At 41.9% G+C, this 21203-nt stretch overlaps 1 protein-coding gene across 3 annotated transcripts in view; it reads right to left on the reverse strand.

The window, feature by feature from the left end:
- Window positions 1-1482: 1482 nt before the first annotated feature.
- Window positions 1483-21203, reverse strand: part of LOC141111842 (uncharacterized) — a 180124-nt gene continuing 160403 nt past the window's right edge. For all 3 annotated transcript variants that reach the window (XM_073603998.1, XM_073603999.1, XM_073603997.1), the window contains 2 exons: window positions 18732-19142; window positions 1483-2966 (listed from right to left, as the gene is read on the reverse strand). In XM_073603998.1, coding sequence (XP_073460099.1) covers window positions 2959-2966; window positions 18732-19142 — 419 coding nt within the window. In that variant the 3' untranslated portion in view covers window positions 1483-2958. The remainder of the gene's footprint in view (window positions 2967-18731; window positions 19143-21203) is intronic.

Genomic DNA, 21203 nt, shown 5'->3' on the forward strand with positions numbered 1-21203 from the left:
TGATTATCCGCTTCAATACCGGGCATCTTTACCCCCTTTCCTGTCCAGGCCAATTTTCAGATTTCAGCGCTGTCACTTCGAATGACAACTGCACGGTCATGTAACACTGTACCCATATGACATTTTTATCATTTTTTTTCACACAAATAGAGCTTTCTTTTGGTGATATTTAATCACCACTGGGGTTTTTTATGTTTTGCTAAATAAACAAAAAAGACTGAACATTTAAAAAAAAACAAAAAAAATCATGTTTTCTTACTTTCTGTTATACAATTTTGCAAGTTAATAAACTTTCTTCATAAATTTAGCCCATAATGTATTCTGCTACATTTCTTTTGTGAAAATATCCCAAACTAGTGTATATTATTTAGTCTGTAGGAAAGTTCACAGAAAGTCCACTATGGGATATATATCTGAAAATCATTCAATCCTGATGTACTGACGGCCAATCCCATTTTTTGAGGCCTGAAAACGTCAGAACAGTACAAATACCCCTCAAATGACCCCTTTTTGGAATGTGGACAGTCCAAGGTATTTAGTAAGAGGCATGGTGAGGTTTTTTTTACATACTGTCACCAGTGCAGTACAACATCATAACATCATCATATAATAGGTGTGGCAGTGATCAGGGACACTGACTGGTGACAGTATGTAAAAAAAAAAGGAAAAATTTAATTTGTTTATTTTTTTACATTTTTTAACTACATTTTATTTAGTTTTTTTTACAATTAAATATTAAAAGTCAGCAGCTAAAAGATTTGTACAGAATTTGTACAGGATTTGTAGCTGCTGATTTTTAATTTTTTTCTGAAGATGCCTGGAGCTCCGCTTTAAGAACAAACCTACAAAAACTTGTTTGTAATCTGAGGACTTCCAGTATAAGCAACAATTTTTACTGAATGAAATTGATTCATTCAGTGTCTTTTATTGTGATTGGTCACAGCAATCACATAGTACTGGCCCCAGGCTGGTAGAGTGATCAGTCATCCGCTGTGTCACAGCCGGTGACAGATTGCCCCACTGCACGGCCTTGAGTCACGCAAGAGGCGAGTTCTGGGAGGACGACATATGACTTCCACCCAGAACTATGAAAGTCCCGCCGGGCTGTCATTTTGCTATAGGCCAGGAGGGAACTGGTTAAATACCACCAAAAGGAAGTTATATCTGTCTCAAATAAAATATAAAAAATATAATTTGGGTACAGTGTAGCATGACCGCGCAATTGGCATTCAAAGTGCAACAGCGCTGAAAGCTGAAATTTGGCCTGGGCAGGAAGGGGGTGAAAGTGTCTGGAAGTGGTTAAATTATGTTTTTTTGGCTATGTGTAGCAAGCCAAGTCTCAACAAGTGGGTATTAAAGCTAAAAAAATAAGAGAATTTTTTCATTGTCCACCTTTACAGTCTATGATCTGTCCAGGACTCCACCATGGAATTTGTAGTACACTGAAGATCCCGATCAGGTTTGTTCCATAAATATCACAGATTCTTGTCAAATTTGTTTATTGAATTTTAACAATTAGTATACATAAGTACATATGGTGGCAGCAAAAGAAAAGATCACATATATTGTAATAATATTGAGTTGTAATTCCAACATAAACTAAAAGCAGTTTAACTAAACAGTTTTAGCAAGGATCTAACTACTCAAAAGATTGCGTCCTACATTGTATAAGAGAGGATAAAACCAACTTAGACCAGGTTATTATAAGATGACCTCAGATAAAAAAAAAAAAGGTCTTAATTATTATCAAGAGTATAGTTTTTAAATGAAATGAAAAATTTAAAAAACGATAAAATCTAAAATCTTATACTACATATTGGAACTATGTACAATTGGTATAATGATAACAAAGGAAATAAAAGTTCTGCTACAAGAACTATATAAAGAGTAAATTGAAAGAGGAGAGAGAGAATAGGGGGAAAAGTAGAAGAGAGAAAGTAATCTTAGGTAGGAAAAGAAATAGATAGGGAAGAAAGAAATGAGAAGTAGTCGGGGTCCCCGGGGTAGTACATGGTAATAAACACATACCATGAATGGAGAGAATGGCAGTATAAATGGAGATTACCAAGGTCTTAGTAGGGAAGCATCAAAATTGGAATGCAAAAAGTGAGTCACCCAGGGATTCCATATATTCTCAAAGTTGGATATTTTATCTTGAGTTATCGTCTCTGTTTTGGCATGGATCATTGCTTGATTGACTCTATTTTTAGTTTCAGCAATTATTAAGGACGAGGATTTCCAAGCTTTGGCAATTGTTTGTTTCGCGGCTGTAGTGATCTGTAATAGGAGTTTGAATTGGCGGTAGGAGAGAGTGGCCGCTTTTAAGTTTAAAAGTGCTATTGTAGGATCAGGATTGATAGGGATTTCAAACAGTGTTCAAATCATAAGAAATACATCTTTCCAGAATTTTTTTGCTACTGGGCAATCCCACCAAGTATGAAGATGTGATCCAAGATCACCACAGCCACAAAAACAAGATGGGGAATAATTTGGAGCATATGTCTCAATTCTGACAGGGAGCCAATACCACCGTGTGAGTACTCTGTAATTTGTCTCTAAGGCAGCTATGTTTTGTGAGGATGACTTAGTTGTGATCCAAATCTTATCCCAATCGGCTGCTTCCAACGAAAACCCAAGATCCATCTCCCACTTAGCCACATATGATGGTGGTTCTGAGTTGGGTTTAGTAATAAGATGAGTGTAAAGATTTGAAATAAGTCCCTTAGTGTGTCGGTCACGTTTACATATATTTTCAAATTACATCTAATCTAAATGAATTCTTCTTTGTATATAGGGCATAAAACATTTTTTTTAAATTTGAAGATATTGAAAGAGCTCTGAATTAGGAAGTTTGTGACTTTCACATAAGTCAGGGAAAGTTTTGAATGAAGTAGAGGATGCTAAAATATCACAGATTCATTTAATAACATGCTTGTTCCATCTTCTCCAAAAATTGGGTTAATCACCTGAAAATGAAGAAATGTGTCATTGTTAGGGTATCTTGTAAACAGAACAGATTACAAATAGATCTGATGCTGACACTAACTGACATTTATACTGCCACTAACTCACTCTGACACTAACTGACACTATGGCTGCTTTTACATTGATCTGTTGCAAAAACAGTGTTTGCTGTCAGGATTGTGGATGGTGTATATGTGTCACCAAGGTTTCTCATCTACCAATGGTGAGCACTTCAGGACTTGTGACTTTTATAGAGAAAACAAACTTTATGTTTTCTCAGACCTTAGGAAGTTCTGGTCTGGGACCGGGAGTTCTGAGGCTGTATAAAGCTTTGTGTGGGATAAAGCCTCCATCCATAGGTCCACATCTTGCCTGTTAAATTGACCTCATTAAAGTGGAGCTCCAACCATAAGGGAAAGTGCCACTTATTTACTTCTTTCCCCCCTCTGCTGCCACATTTGGCACCTTTTGGGGGGGGGGACGGGACCGGGTACCTGTTTCTGACAGGTGAGGTCCCCTGGAAGTTCGGCTCTCCCCCTTCATCCCCCGACGCCGGAGCCATTCACAAAGTGCAGCACGCTTTATGCATGCGCAGTAGGGAACCGGCTGTGAAGCCGCAAGGCTTCATTGCCGATTTCCCTTAGAAGAAATACCAGCGTCAGCACCCGAGAGCCAATTGAAAATTGGGTGCCGATATCGCAGGCTCCCTGGACAGGTAAGTGTCCTAATATTAAAAGTCAGCAGCTACAGTATTAGTGCAGGATTTGTAGCTGCTGACTTTAAATTTTTTTAGTGAGGGGGGCTGGAGCTCCTCTTTAATTGATCTTAGCTGTCCACAGGAATGGAAAGTAAAATAACACTGTGCAAATATTTAAAAAATGCAAAAAATAATAAAATGTACCAGCAGCTACACAGGAACATGACAATTATTCAAATACAAAGAGTGCAAAAAATGTAGCGCTAACAAAATATGTGCACAAGGGATAAGTGCAATGATCAATGAGTGAAAAATGTTCCAAATCCAACATAATAAAATTAATGGATATGTGAAATGAAAAAATGCTATGTGAGTCTCATAACATAAATCCAAAGAAAAGAAAAATAAGTAGAAGTCCACAACAATGGAGTGATGATCTCCCAACGTGTGAAGTGAAATGTGAAACATCAACAATGGTGAATCCTGAAGGTGAGTAAGATTGGACACTCTTACCAGAACAGATGGACCCAGATGTCAGCGACACAGAATCATGTAAACCTGGATATCCAAATCAGTGGCTCTCCTGGATGGATGCAAGGACCCAGAGTCTCCAGTGATATCTTCAAACGACTTTGTAGGTATCAACCAACTGTAAAGGCGACTATCCAAAGGGAACACCACGACAGCTCTCATCCAAATATAATGTGTATGAAAAAAGAGATGGGGGCTCCGATAGTGCAGGTACAAAAAAAGTAGGTTTATTAAAACCAACATACATAAAATAAAAGTGATCACGGTAGTAAAAGCAATGTGGGGAGCGATGAACCTTGTCCGGCGCGTTTCGTCCTAATGGGACATCTACAGGAGCATTTAATTGCTCCCCCACATTGCACATATATATATAAATATCTTAAAAGCAACACATCCAATCAACATCAATCAATTAGACATGGAAATGACAATGCCCTACTATTGGTGGAGGGATGGTCAGCTGTCAGCGTCATTGAAAACTCTCATTGGGCACAATGGAGTTGAACACTCTTATTGTTAGTCACGTGAGCGGGGAGTTATTTTCGCAGGCTTTTTGGATGCTGTTTACATCTCATACAAGCCACGCCATCCGTGTGCATGCCTCTTTCAGGGGTTTTACTATTGGTTGTTAAAATGTCAATATTGTTTTATTGGTAAACTGGATTGAGGCATGGTTGGAGAGCGAACAGCTGACCATCCCTCCACCAATAGTAGGGCATTGTCATTTCCATGTCTAATTGATTGATGTTTATTGGATGTGTTGCTTTTTAGATATTTATATATATATGTGCACTGTGGGGGAGCAATTAGATGCCCCTGTAGATGTCCCATTAGGATGAAACGCATCAGGCAAGGTTCATCACTCTCCATATTGCTTTTTCTACCGTGATCACTTTTATTTTATGCATGTTGGTTTTAATAAACCTTCTTTATTTTACCTGTACTATTGGAGCCCCTTCTCTTTTTTCATACAGATTATATTTGGATGAGAGCTGTCGTGGTGTTCTCTTTGGATAGTCGCCTTCCCAGTAGGGATGAGCCGAACACCCCCCTGTTCGGTTCGCACCAGAACATGCGAACAGGAAAAAAGTTCGCTCGAACACGCGAACACCGTTAAAGTCTATGGGACACGAACATGAATAATCAAAAGTGCTAATTTTAAAGGCTTATATGCAAGTTATTGTCATAAAAAGTGTTTGGGGACCCGGGTCCTGCCCCAGGGGACATGGATCAATGCAAAAAAAGTTTTAAAAATGGCCGTTTTTTCAGGAGCAGTGATTTTAATAATGCTTAAAGTCAAACAATAAAAGTGTAATATCCCTTTAAATTTCGTACCTGGGTGGTGTCTATAGTATGCCTGTAAAGGGGCGCATGTTTCCCGTGTTTAGAACAGTCTGACAGCAAAATGACATTTCGAAGGAAAAAACCCATTTAAAACTACCCGCGGCTATTGCATTGCCGACAATACACATAGAAGTTCATTGATAAAAACGGCATGGGAATTCCCCACAGGGAAACCCCGAACCAAAATGTAAAAAAAAATGACGTGGGAGTCCCCCTAAATTCCATACCAGGCCCTTCAGGTCTGGTATGGATATTAAGGGGAACTCCGGCCAAAAAAAAAAAAAAACGGCGTGGGGTCCCCCCAAAAATCCATACCAGACCCTTATCCGAACACGCAACCTGGCAGGCCGCAGGAAAAGAGGGGGGGACGAGAGCGCGGCCCCCCCCTCCTGAACCATACCAGGCCACATGCCCTCAACATTGGGAGGGTGCTTTGGGGTAGCCCCCCAAAACACCTTGTCCCCATGTTGATGAGGACAAGGGTCTCATCCCCAAAACCCTGGCCGGTGGTTGTGGGGGTCTGCGGGCGGGGGGCTTATCGGAATCTGGAAGCCCCCTTTAACCCCCAGATCCTGCCCCCGCCCTGTGTGAAATGGTAAGGGGGTACTTACCCTTACTATTTCACTAAAAAACTGTCAAAAATGTTAAAAATGACAAGAGACAGTTTTTGACAATTCCTTTATTTAACCACTTAAGGACCGCCTAACGCCGATTTACGTCGGCAAGGCGGCACGGGCAGGCAAAATCACGTACATGTACGTGATTTGCCTCTCGCGGGTGGGGGGTCCGATCGGACCCCCCCCGGTGCCCGAAGCGGTCCCGTTCTGTTCCCCGGCGATCCGAGATGAGGGGGAGGCCATCCGTTCGTGGCCCCCCCCTCGCGATCGCCGCCGGCCAATGGGAACACTCCTTTGCTGCTGTATGCTAAACAGCAGCAAAGGAAATGATGTCATCTCCCCTCGGCTCGGTAGTTTCCGTTCCAGCGCCGAGGGGAGAAGACATCAATGTGAGTGCACAACACACACACACACAGTAGAACATGCCAGGCATACAAAACACCCCGATCCCCCCCCCGATCGCCCCCCGATCCCCCCCCAATCACCCCCCCCCTCCTGTCACAAACTGACACCAGCAGGTTTTTTTTTTTTTTTTTTTTTTTTTTTTCTGATTACTGCATAGTGTCAGTTTGTGACAGTTACAGTGTTGGGACAGTGAGTATTACCCCCCTTTAGGTCTAGGGTACCCCCCTAACCCCCCCTAATAAAGTTTTAACCCCTTGATCACCCCCCGTCACCAGTGTCACTAAGCGATCATTTTTCTGATCGCTGTATTAGTGTCGCTGGTGACGCTAGTTAGTGAGGTAAATATTTAGGTTCGCCGTCAGCGTTTTATAGTGACAGGGACCCCCATATACTACCTAATAAATGTTTTAACCCCTTGATTGCCCCCTAGTTAACCCTTTCACCACTGATCACCGTATAACCGTTACGGGTGACGCAGGTTAGTTCGTTTATTTTTTATAGTGTCAGGGCACCCGCCGTTTATTACCTAATAAAGGTTTAGCCCCCTGATCGCCCGGCGGTGATATGCGTCGCCCCAGGCAGCGTCAGATTAGCGCCAGTACCGCTAACACCCACGCACGCAGCATGCGCCTCCCTTAGTGGTATAGTATCTGATCGGATCAATATCTGATCTGATCAGATCTATACTAGCGTCCCCAGCAGTTTAGGGTTCCCAAAAACACAGTGTTAGCGGGATCAGCCCAGATACCCGCTAGCACCTGCGTTTTGCCCCTCCGCCCAGCCCACCCAAGTGCAGTATCGATCGATCACTGTCACTTACAAAACACTAAACGCATAACTGCAGCGTTCGCAGAGTCAGGCCTGATCCCTGCGATCGCTAACAGTTTTTTTGGTAGCATTTTGGTGAACTGGCAAGCAAGCACCAGGCAGCGTCAGGTTAGCGCCAGTACCGCTAACACCCACGCACGCACCGTACACCTCCCTTAGTGGTATAGTATCTGATCGGATCAATATCTGATCCGATCAGATCTATACTAGCGTCCCCAGCAGTTTAGGGTTCCCAAAAACGCAGTGTTAGCGGGATCAGCCCAGATACCTGCTAGCACCTGCGTTGTGCCCCTCCGCCCGGCCCAGCCCAGCCCACCCAAGTGCAGTATCGATCGATCACTGACACTTACAAGGCACTAAACGCATAACTGCAGCGTTCGCAGAGTCAGGCCTGATCCCTGCGATCGCTAACAGTTTTTTTGGTAGCATTTTGGTGAACTAGCAAGCACCGGCCCCAGGCAGCGTCAGGTTAGCGCCAGTACCACTAACACCCACGCACGCAGCATACGCCTCCTTTAGTGGTATAGTATCTGAACGGATCAATATCTGATCCGATCAGATCAGATCTATACTAGCGTCCCCAGCAGTTTAGGGTTCCCAAAAACGCAGTGTTAGCGGGATCAACCCAGATACCTGCTAGCACCTGCGTTTTGCCCCTCCGCCCGGCCCAGTCCAGCCCACCCAAGTGCAGTATCGATCGATCACTGTCACTTACAAAACACTAAACGCATAACTGCAGCGTTCGCAGAGTCAGGCCTGATCCCTGCGATCGCTAACAGTTTTTTTGGAAGCTTTTTATTGAACTGGCAAGCACCAGCGGCCTAGTACACCCCGGTCGTAGTCAAACCAGCACTGCAGTAACACTTGGTGACGTGGCGAGTCCCATAAGTGCAGTTCAAGCTGGTGAGGTGGCAAGCACAAGTAGTGTCCCGCTGCCACCAAAAAGACAAACACAGGCCCGTCGTGCCCATAGTGCCCTTCCTGCTGCATTCGCCAATCCTAATTGGGAACCCACCGCTTCTGCAGCGCCCGTACTTCCCCCATTCACATCCCCCAACGAAATGCAGTCGGCTGCATGAGAGGCATTTTTATGTGCTCCCGAGTACCCCTACCCAACGAACCCCCCCCAAAAAGATGTTGTGTCTGCAGCAAACGCGGATATAGGCGTGACACCCGCTATTATTGTCCCTCCTGTCCTGACAATCCTGGTCTTTGCATTGGTGAATGTTTTGAACGCTACCATACACTAGTTGAGTATTAGCGTAGGGTACAGCATTGCACAGACTAGGCACACTTTCACAGGGTCTCCCAAGATGCCATCGCATTTTGAGAGACCCGAACCTGGAACCGGTTACAGTTATAAAAGTTAGTTACAAAAAAAGTGTAAAAAAAAAAAAAATATATATAAAATAAAAAAAAATAGTTGTCGTTTTATTGTTCTCTCTCTCTATTCTCTCTCTCTATTGTTCTGCTCTTTTTTTACTGTATTCTATTCTGCAGTGTTTTATTGTTATTGTTATTGTTATTGTTATTATGTTTTATCATGTTTGTTTTTCAGGTATGTAATTATTTATACTTTATTGTTTACTGTGCTTTATTGTTAACCATTTTTTTGTCTTCAGGTACGCCATTCACAACTTTGAGTGGTTATACCAGAATGATGCCTGCAGGTTTAGGTATCATCTTGGTATCATTCTTTTCAGCCAGCGGTCGGCTTTCATGTAAAAGCAATCCTAGCGGCTAATTAGCCTCTAGACTGCCTTTACAAGCCATGGGAGGGAATGCCCCCCCCCCCACCGTCTTCCGTGTTTTTCTCTGGCTCTCCTGTCTCAACAGGGAACCTGAGAATGCAGCCGGTGATTCAGCCAGCTGACCATAGAGCTGATCAGAGACAAGAGTGGCTCCAAACATCTCTATGGCCTAAGAAACCGGAAGCTACGAGCATTTTATGACTTAGATTTCGCCGGATGTAAATAGCGCCATTGGGAAATTGGGGAAGCATTTTATCACACCGATCTTGGTGTGGTCAGATGCTTTGAGGGCAGAGGAGAGATCTAGGGTCTAATAGACCCCAATTTTTTCAAAAAAGAGTACCTGTCACTACCTATTGCTATCATAGGGGATATTTACATTCCCCGAGATAACAATAAAAATGATTTAAAAAAAAAAAAAATGAAAGGAACAGTTTAAAAATAAGATAAAAAAGCAAAAAAATAAGAAAAAGAAAAAAAAAAAAAAAAGCACCCCTGTCGCCCCCTGCTCTTGCGCTAAGGCGAACGCAAGCGGCGGTCTGTCGTCAAACGTAAACAGCAATTGCACCATGCATGTGAGGTATCGCCGCGAAGGTCAGATCGAGGGCAGTAATTTTTGCAGTAGACCTCCTCTGTAGATCTAAAGTGGTAACCTGTAAAGGCTTTTAAAGGCTTTTAAAAATGTATTTATTTTGTTGCCACTGCACGTTTGTGCGCAATTGTAAAGCATGTCATGTTTGGTATCCATGTACTCGGCCTAAGATCATCTTTTTTATTTCATCAAACATTTGGGCAATATAGTGTGTTTTAGTGCATTAAAATTTAAAAAAGTGTGTTTTTTCCCCAAAAAATGCGTTTGAAAAATCGCTGCGCAAATACTGTGTGAAAAAAAAAAATGAAACACCCACCATTTTAATCTGTAGGGCATTTGCTTTAAAAAAATATATAATGTTTGGGGGTTCAAAGTAATTATCTTGCAAAAAAAAAAAACTTTTTCATGTAAAAAATAAGTGTCAGAAAGGGCTTTGTCTTCAAGTGGTTAGAAGAGTGGGTGATGTGTGACATAAGCTTCTAAATGTTGTGCATAAAATGCCAGGACAGTTCAAAACCCCCCCAAATGACCCCATTTTGGAAAGTAGACATCCCAAGCTATTTGCTGAGAGGCATGTCGAGTCCATGGAATATTTTATATTGCGACACAAGTTGCGGGAAAGAGACAAATTTTTTTTTTTTTTTTTTTGCACAAAGTTGTCACTAAATGATATATTGCTCAAACATGCCATGGGAATATGTGAAATTACACCCCAAAATACATTCTGCTGCTTCTCCTGAGTACGGGGATACCATATGTGTGAGACTTTTTGGGAGCCTAGCCGTGTACGGGACCCCGAAAACCAAGCACCGCCTTCAGGCTTTCTAAGGGGCGTGAATTTTTGATTTCACTCTTCACTGCCTATCACAGTTTCGGAGGCCATGGAATGCCCAGGTGGCACAAAACCCCCCCAAATGACCCCATTTTGGAAAGTAGACACCCCAAGCTATTTGCTGAGAGGTATAGTGAGTATTTTGCAGACCTCACTTTTTGTCACAAAGTTTTGAAATTTGAAAAAAGAAAAAAAAAAAAAGTTTTTTCTTGTCTTTCTTCATTTTCAAAAACAAATGAGAGCTGCAAAATACTCACCATGCCTCTCAGCAAATAGCTTGGGGTGTCTACTTTCCAAAATGGGGTCATTTGGGGGGGTTTTGTGCCACCTGGGCATTCCATGGCCTCCGAAACGGTGTTAGGCAGTGAAGAGTAAAATCAAAAATTCACGCCCTTAAAAACGCTGAAGGCGGTGATTGGTTTTCGGGGCCCCGTACGCGGCTAGGCTCCCAAAAAGTCCCACACATGTGGTATCCCTATACTCAGGAGAAGCAGCTAAATGTATTTTGGGGTGCAATTCCACATAGGCCCATGGCCTGTGTGAGCAATATATCATTTAGTGACAACTTTGTGCAAAAAAAAAAAAAAAAAAAAAAAAAGTGTCACTTTCCCGCAACTTGTGTCAAAATATAAAATATTCCATGGACTCAATATGCCTCTCAGCAAATAGCTTGGGGTGTCTACTTTCCAAAATGGGGTCATTTGGGGGGGGGGTTGTGCCACCTGGGCATTCCATGGCCTCCGAAACTGTGATAGGCAGTGAAGAGTGAAATCAAAAAGTTACACCCTTAGAAATCCTGAAGGCGGTGATTGGTTTTCGGGGTCCCATACGCGGCTAGGCTCCCAAAAAGTCCCACACATGTGGTATCCCCGTACTCAGGAGAAGTAGCTGAATATATTTTGGGGTGCAATTCCACATAGGCCCATGGCCTGTGTGAGCAATATATCATTTAGTGACAACTTTTTGTAAATATTTTTTTTTTTTTTGTCATTATTCAATCACTTGGGACAAAAAAAATAAATATTCAATGGGTTCAACATGCCTATCAGCAATTTCCTTGGGGTGTCTACTTTCCAAAATGGGGTCATTTGGGGGGGTTTTGTACTGCCCTGCCATTTTAGCACCTCAAGAAATGACATAGGCAGTCATAAACTAAAAGCTGTGTAAATTCCAGAAAATGTACCCTAGTTTGTAGACGCTATAACTTTTGCGCAAACCAATAAATATACGCTTATTGACATTTTTTTTACCAAAGACATGTGGCCGAATACATTTTGGCCTAAATGTATGACTAAAATTGAGTTTATTGGATTTTTTTTATAACAAAAAGTAGAAAATATCATTTTTTTTCAAAATTTTCGGTCTTTTTCCGTTTATAGCGCAAAAAATAAAAACTGCAGAAGTGATCAAATACCATCAAAAGAAAGCTCTATTTGTGGGAAGAAAAGGACGCAAATTTCGTTTGGGTACAGCATTGCATAACCGCGCAATTAGCAGTTAAAGCGACGCAGTGCCAAATTGGAAAAAGACCTCTGGTCCTTAGGCAGCATAATGGTCCGGGGCTCAAGTGGTTAAATGCTTCTTCTTTCTTCTATCTTCCTTCATCTTCTTCTGGTTCTTCTGGCTCTTCTGGTTCTTCCTCCGGCGTTCTCGTCCAGCATCTCCTCCGTGGCGTCTTCTATCTTCTTCTCCTCGGGCCGCTCCGCACCCATGGCATGGGGGGAGGCTCCTGCTCTTCTCTTCATCCTCTTCTCTTCTTCCTTCTTCTCTTCCTCATTTTCTTCTCTGGGCCGCTCCGTACCCATGCTGGCATGGAGGGAGGCTCCCGCTGTGTGACGGCGTCTCCTCGTCTGACGGTTCTTAAATGGCGGCGCCACCCGGTGACCTCGCCCCCCTCTGACGCGTGGTGACTTGACGGGACTTCCCTGTGATGTCACGGGGAATGCCACAGGGAAGTCCCGTCATGTCCCGTGCATCAGAGGGGGCGGGGTCACTGGGTGGCCCCGCCCCCGTTATTTAAGAACCGTCAGACGAGGAGACGCCATCACACAGCGGGAGCCTCCCTCCATGCCAGCATGGATGCGGAGCGGCCCAGAGAAGAAAATGAAGAAGAGAAGAAGGAAGAAGAGAAGAGGATGAAGAAGAAGATGAAGAGAAGAGCGGGAGCCTCCCCCCCATGCCATGGGTGCGGAGCGGCCCGAGGAGAAGAAGATAGAAGATGCCGCGGAGGAGATGCTGGATGAGAACGCCGGAGACAGAACCAGAAGAGCCAGAAGAACCAGAAGAAGATGAAGGAAGATAGAAGAAAGAAGAAACATTTAAATAAAGGAATTGTCAAAAACTGTCTCTTGTCATTTTTAACATTTTTGACAGTTTTTTAGTGAAATTGTAGGGGTAAGTACCCCCTTACCATTTCACACGGGGGGGCGGGATCTGGGGGTCCCCTTGTTAAAGGGGGCTTCCAGATTCTGATAAGCCCCCCGCCCACAGACCCCCACAACCACTGGCCAGGGTTGTGGGGATGAGGCCCTTGTCCTCATCAACATGAGGACAAGGTGTTTTGGGGGGCTACCCCAAAGCACCCTCCCAATGTTGAGGGCATGTGGCCTGGTACGGTTCAGGAGGGGGGGCACACTCTCGTCCCCCCCTCTTTTCCTGCGGCCTGCCAGGTTGCGTGCTCGGATAAGGGTCTGGTATGGATTTTTGGGGGGACCCCACGTCATTTTTTTTTTAAATTTTGGCCGGGGTTCCCCTTAATATCCATACCAGACCTGAAGGGCCTGTAATGGAATTTAGGGGGACTCCCACGTCATTTTTGTTTTAAATTTTGGTTCGGGGTTTCCCTGTGGGGAATTCTCATGCCGTTTTTATCACTGAACTTCTATGTGTATTGTCGGCAATGCAATAGCCGCGGGTAGTTTTAAATGGGTTTTTTCCTTCGAAATGTCATTTTGCTGTCAGACTGTTCTAAACACGGGAAACATGCGCCCCTTTACAGGCATACTATAGACACCCCCCAGGTACGAAATTTAAAGGGATATTACACTTTTATTGTTTGACTTTAAGCATTATTAAAATCACTGCTCCTGAAAAAACGGCCATTTTTAAAACTTTTTTTGCATTGATCCATGTCCCCTGGGGCAGGACCTGGGTCCCCAAACACTTTTTATGTCAATAACTTGCATATAAGCCTTTAAAATTAGCACTTTTGATTTCTCCCATAGACTTTTAAAGGGTGTTCTGTGGCATTCGAATTTCCTGCGAACACCCCAAATTGTTCGCTGTTCGGCGAACTTGCGAACAGCTAATGTTTGAGTCAAACATGAGTTCGACTCGAACTCGAAGCTCATCCCTACTTCCCAGTTGGTTGATACCTACGAGGTCATTTGAAGATATCACTGGAGATTCTGGGTCCTTGCATCCATCCGGGAGAGCCACTGATTTGGATATCCAGGTTTACATGATTCGGTGTCGCTGACATCCGGGTCCATCTGTTGCAGTAAAAGTGTCCAATCTTACTCACCTTCAGGATTCACCATTGTTGATGCTTCACATTTCCCTTCACACATTGGAAAATCATCACTCCATTGTTGTGGACTTCTACTTATTTTTCCTTTCTTTGGATTTATGTTATGAGACTCACATCACATAGTATTTTTCCATTTCACATATCCATACATTTTATTATGTTGGATTTGGAACATTTTTCACTCATTGATCATTGCACTTATCCCTTGTGCACATATTTTGTTAGCGCTATATTTTAGCACTGCTTTCAAATCGCTTTTAAGGCACTTTGGAAGTGGTGCCCATTCATTACAATGGGCAGGGGAGGTGGAGGAGCGGCTCCCCTACCGCCCCGAAGATGCTGCTTGCAGGACTTTTTTTCCCATTCTGCCAGCACAGCGCTCCAGTGTTAAAGCAGTCAGGCTCCCACACTGGGGAGCATTAAGAGGTGTTTTCAGGCACTTTACAGGCGCTATTTTTAGCGTAAAAATGCCCAAAAAGCGCCCCAGCGTGAAAGGGGTCTAAGGGCTCTCTCTCTCTCTGATGTGGGATTCTGCTGCCGGGTAAAAAGGCTGATTGCTGACAGAACACTAAAAAGGTACCTGGATGTTTTGAAGAACTCATTAGGGGGCATTGTGTTAGTTAGGAACTGACATGCGTTTCTTTAAAGTGAAATTAAACACAAAACCAAAAATGAAATATAATGCAGCTAACCAATCATGAGATGTGACGGCTGCATTAGCATTCTTTTTTCATCTTTTTCCCCTCTGTTTTCACCTGGTGATCGGGTCAGTAAAACACCTGATCATTATAAGCACCCCTGTCAGTGGTAAATGGGTTGTCTCAAACTTCGAACTTCTACATCTGCAGGACAGCGTGTTCTGTTGAAAAACAACAAACTTACTGGAAGAAAGAAAGAAAGAAAGAAAGAAAGAAAGAAAGAAAGAAAGAAAGAAAGAAAGAAAGAAAGAAAGAAAGAAAGAAAGAAAGAAAGAAAGAAAGAAAGAAAGAAAGAAAGGAAAAAAAGAAACAAAATGCAGCCATCACATCTAAGAATTGGTAAGCTGCAATATAGTAAATGTTTGCTTTTGGGTTTAATATTGCTTTAAGTGGCTCAGACAAGCAGAATCATTCTTTGTTTTATACTACAGACATGCAAAGCCCTTCCACATAATAACTACATTTTTTGCTGTCTTGCTAAATAAAGTTACAGGACAAAAAAACTTGAACTGTGTCTGGAGTGAGTGTGTATTATATTATATATTTCACATTTATACATCTAGAATTCCTTACATTTCTTCAGGTACAGATAATCAGATCTCACCTCAGTGCTAAAAATATGCACTGTCACTGTACTCATGACACTGGCCAGGAATGGGCTAACATCAGGGGTGATTAAAGGGTTAAATGTGTGCCTGACCAATGCTTTACTACTGTGGGTGAGGTGCTTGTACTAGGAGAAGGCATGGATTGGTGCCTCTGCTTAGCAAAGACACACGATCCATGCCTTCTGTACTGACAGAACAACAATCTGCCTTGTTTACATAGACTGCCATTCTGCCTGTGTACCGAAGCATTAGCAGGTCCCGGCGGACATCAAGTCCACCATACCCACCAATCAGCTCCTGCTGTGTCTTATCACAATAGGAGCGGCCCGGCGGCTGTGAGCGCACACCCCTGAACCCAAAGATCAGGGTCACACACTAGGTACGTGATCCTGTGCAGCAGAGCCATTCAAGAAAAGCTGATGTAAAAAGTGTCTCATGTTCTCTGGTGAGGTCTATATAAGAAATAGAGAGTTCATTGAGCAGATCTGTGTGAGAACCCAGAGAGGCAATTTCCTGAGATAATGTGGATGTGGACTTTTGAAGCTCACTGTGTAATTTAGTTAGTAATCTGAACCATAGCGATTCCAGGCTTTGGTCACGGTCAGCTTTAGTCAGGGGAGAGTACTCACTGTCTTTGGAGGAGCACTGATCCACCTGCAGAGGCTCTGATGGCAGAGAAGGAGCAGCAGTGGGGAAGGGCTGTGAGCCGATGCCATGCTGCACTGTTCCCGGGTCCTGAGGAGATAGTGGGTGAGCGATCTCTGTGCTCCTCCACTGCGTTTTAATATATATATATATATATATGTATATATATATATATATATATATATATATATATATATATATATATATATATATATATATATAGGCATACACAAAGGTGTCCCAAGGGGGTTAATGTGTAGCAGGGTCTATGACAGGAACGAGGACCCCTGGAATCACATCCGAATTCCCGTGCGGATCCGGAGCCCTGATTAGAAGCAGCTGCTCCACTCCATGCCACGCATGCACCCCTTGACAATTTCAGTTTAAATGAGTTTTCTTCTCATTCAAATGTTGTCTGTTTATGTATAAATATGATCAATTGTTCAAAAGTGCCCTGCTTGTACACAAGTTTCCTTATGCGGCAACTTCTCAGGGTCTTTTAATCTTCTGTGATGATGGGTTCATCCAGAGTTATTCAGCGAACCCATTGAGAAAATAATCTATCTTCACACTTCTCTTTTATAGTTTTAAAAAAAACAAAAACATGACAACAAAGAGGGGCACAAAATCCAAAGATCACAAAATCCAAGGATCACCTTCAGGTTTTCAAGAGGGATCAATCAGGCATCTAACTTCTGGACTACCTATCACATTTCTTGAGGCCCTGAAGTGCCAGGACAGGAGAAACCCCCTACTAATTGACCCCATTTTGCAAAACAAAAACCCCAAGGTATTTTCTAAGAGGCATGGTGAGACATTTGAAAGTCACATTTTTGCCATAAGTTTTTTGTACTATCATTCATGATATAAACACAATATAACATATGTTTTTTCCCTGTTGATCTTTCTTATCTACTCAGAAATAATATTTTCAAGCTCCTGAAGAAGTGACTATTCGTGAAATATATAAAGGAAGATACCATCAGGCTATCCTGCCCAACACCTTTTCCTGGGCCCTTCTACAGTTGAGGCACCATTGTCCTCTTAATTTGGCCGTTGTTTTGGGACTTGAGTGATAGACACTTACTCATCATTCAGCCTGATGGTTTGGTGTAATTCATTTTTACTGTATTATATATAATTAATGTTTTTAAGATATAACTTAATAACATTTGTTAATTTTTCTATAATAGTGCCTACAAAGTCCACATTTTTCAGTTCTTGCGGGTTCTTATACACATTATGGGATGCGGCACAGTAGACTCCTTGGTACACCCCAGTGACACCTGGGGAGATATGTACTATATACTAGTTATCCAAAGGGAATAAAGTACATCTTAACACCACAATACCATCCACACTGGATACATAAAGGACATTTAAAAATGGCCTAAAGACACCTCTGTATGAGGAAATCTTCAGCAAAATTATAACTATTGCTCTACAGAACTACAGGACAGTGTCACTGGGGAATTACCTGAAAAACTGATGATAGTTCGACTTGTGTTCTATGAACTTCACTCACAAGTTTAAAGCCATCAAAAAAGAATCAGAACCACTAAAACTACAAGCTAGATAACTACCCTCATTCCTGTCCAGTGGGTGAGGATAAGGAAGCCACCAACCAAATCAAAGTTTAACCTCAGTCTATCGTCTATAAAATCCTAGTCATGAGTACTGAACATCTTACCCTCTCCTCTTTATCATAACACGGGGGGGGGGGGGGGGGTTCTCTAGTTCATAGAGATGAAGTGCAAAGTGCTGGTAACACTGCTTAGGATTTCAGGGCAGCACAGGAAGTTAGGCGCTCACTGGATTTCTGGCAGGATCAATAGGTAATATTTTTCACTTATCAAACAAACCAAAACACTTTCAATGGTATATTTAACAGAACAAAAGCAAAGTTTTTGTTTAGGGTTTACATACATTTTAGGGTGTTTTTTATTTTATTTGTATAGATATTCATCCAGTGAAACTGCTGGTACATTCTGTTTGTGTGAATGAGGCTAAATCAAATGTTCTCAGGCTATTTCCCTTACAGGTCAAATGCTATTCATGAAAAAGTGGTCCACAAAAATAATGCATTATAACCATTTAATAGAGCTGATGATCAGTATTTACTATAGTCCTCAACTCCATCTTGTGGCCATAATGAGGTATTTTCCCAAATTATTCTATTTTTTATGAATGATTAAAATTTGACCCGTAGAGGAAATAGAAGGAGAAGATTCAATTTTGTCCCATTCACCCAGAATGAATGTACCAACTGTTTTACTGAACAAATAGTTATGATATATTTATTTATAAATACACTTTGCGGTTAAAATGTTAATCCTAAAATCATATATTTAATTACACATTGTAATTCAATTATTTCTATGTAATCCAAACATTCTTAAAAACTGGAGTCAGTACAGGAATCACTGCTTGCAATGTACCATGGGATATGTAGTCCTTGAAAATTGAGCAAAAGCATGCTGGGAATCTAGAAAGTTGAGAAAAGAGATGGCCAGCAGACAGACAGAACATACAGCATGTACAATTAAGCTTGTATTGGATTGTCAGTTTCAACCATTGTTTGTATTCTTATTACAATGCTGATGTTATAACATGAAAGTGTATGCTGCGACCAGAGAACTTTTTTAAGTATAAAACACATTTTCAGTACTTACAACATACCCATTACTTACCTACTTCACTGTACACATTCAGAGTTCTGTGTACAGAGATGGGCTGTGTTAGAGAAGCGTGTTCCACTTCTACATAAAGCACGGCACCATCATCTGTATCTGCACTCGGGGTTATAGTAATGGAGCAGAGACACTCGTACATTTCAGTCCAGCAATTTCTTATCTTAACTTCCATTTCCACAGGTAACAATGTACGGCTTGCAGCACCTTCCTCTAGAGGAGGCAGAATATGGGAATTGTCTCCCCTGGATTCCCAGGAGGCGATAAGATGTTTTTTGTCATTAAGTCTTTTCAGATATACATTTATCTGGATTTCTTTTTGTCTGAAATCTGTTATCTGACAGGTTAGAGTTGTTCTCTTCATATGAGTAATAGAATAATCTCCTGAGATCTCAGATACAGTAAGATCACCTAGAAAACAATGAGAAGGAGTAAAATACATCTCCATTTCCTTAATATGCCATAAGAATGTATTTAATTAATATTGCAATGGATAATTTTCTAACCACATTCCTTATGGCACAAATGCCAACCAAAAGAAAAAAGGAGTGGGATGTTTTGAAGGTGTTACCTCTCAAGGAGTAACAAAAGCTCTCATATATACTACTAAAAACATATATTCACATCACATCTCCAAAAGCCCGATACTGAGTTACTTTGCCTGCAGGAGGTGTGTTACTGGCCAGTAGGGATGAGCCCGATGTTCGAGTCTAATGTAAGTTCGACTCGAACATCGGGTGTTCACCTGATAGCCGAACATTATGCGTTATTCACGCCAAATTCAAAAGCCGCGGAACACCATTAAAGTCTATGGGACACTAACATGAAAAACCAAAAGTGCTCATTTTAAAGGCTAATATGCAAGTTATTGTCATAAAAAGTGTGTGGGGACCCGGGTCCTGCCCCAGGGGACATGTATCAATGCTAATTTTTTTTTTAAAAACGGCCGTTTTTTCGGGAGCAGTGATTTTTTTAATGCTTAAAGTGAAACAATAAAAATGAAATATTCCTTTAACCACTTCAGCCCCGGAGGATTTGGCTGCTCAATGACCGGAGCACTTTTTACAATTTGGCACTGCGCTGCTTTAACTGGTTATTGCGCGGTCATGCAATGCTGTACCCAAACTAAATTTGTGTCCTTTTTTTCCCACAAATAGAGCTTTCTTTTGATGGTATTTGATTGCCTCTGCTATTTTTATTTTTTGCGATATAAACGGAAAAAGACCAACATTTTTGTTAAAAAAATTATATATTTTACTTTTTGTTATAAAAAAAAATCCAATAAACTCAATTTTAGTCATACATTTAGGCCAAAATGTATTCAGCCACATGTCTTTGGTAAAAAAAATGTCAAGCAGCGTATATTTATTGGTTTGCGCAAAAGTTATAGCGCCTACAAACTAGGGTACATTTTCTAGAATATACACAGCTTTTAGTTTATAATTGCCTATCTCATTTCTTGAGGTGCTAAAATGGCAGGGCAGTACAAACCCCCCCCCCAAATGACCCCATTTTGGAAAGTAGATACCCCAAAAATGACAAAAAAAAAAGAAAAACATTACACAAAGTTGTCACTAAATGATATAATGCTCACACATGCCATGGTTATATGTGGAATTGCACCCCAAAATACATTTTACTACTTCTCCTGAGTATGAGGATACCACATGTGTGAGACTAGCCACGTACAGGACCCCGAAAACCAATCACCACCTTCAGGATTTCTAAGGGCATAATTTTTTTATTTCACTCCTCACTACCTATCACAGTTTCAAAGGCCATAAAATACCAAGATAGCACACCCCCCCCCCCAAATGACCCCATTTTGGAAAGTAGACACCCCAAGCTATTTGAGAGCCATGTTAAGTCCATGGAATATTTTATATTTTTCCACAAGTTGTGGGAAAATTACAAATATATATATTTTTTTTTTTGCACGAAGTTGTCACTAAATGATATATTGCTCAAACATGCCATGGGCAAATGTGGAATTACACCCCAAAATACATTCTGTTGCTTCTCCTGAGTACGGGAATACCACATGTGTGAGACTTTTTGGGAGCCTAGCCGTGTACAGGACCCTGAAAACCAATCACTGCCTTCAGGCTTTCTAAGGGCGTAAAATGGTGATTTTACTTCCTCACTACCTATCACAGTTTTGGAGGCCATGAAATGTCAACATAGCAAACCCCCCCAAATGACCCCATTTTGGAAAGTAGGGATGAGCCGAACACCCCCCTGTTCGGTTTGCACCAGAACATGCGAACAGGAAAAAATTTGGTTCGAACACGCGAACACCGTTAAAGTCTATGGGACACGAACATGAATAATCAAAAGTGCTAATTTTAAAGGCTAATATGCAAGTTATTGTCATAAAAAGTGTTTGGGGACCTGGGTCCTGCCCCAGGGGACATGGATCAATGCAAAAAAAAGTTTTAACCACTTGAGCCCCGGACCATTATGCTGCCTAAG

Source organism: Aquarana catesbeiana, linkage group LG11 (assembly GCF_042186555.1).
Source record: "Aquarana catesbeiana isolate 2022-GZ linkage group LG11, ASM4218655v1, whole genome shotgun sequence".
NCBI classification, from domain to species: Eukaryota; Metazoa; Chordata; class Amphibia; order Anura; family Ranidae; genus Aquarana; species Aquarana catesbeiana.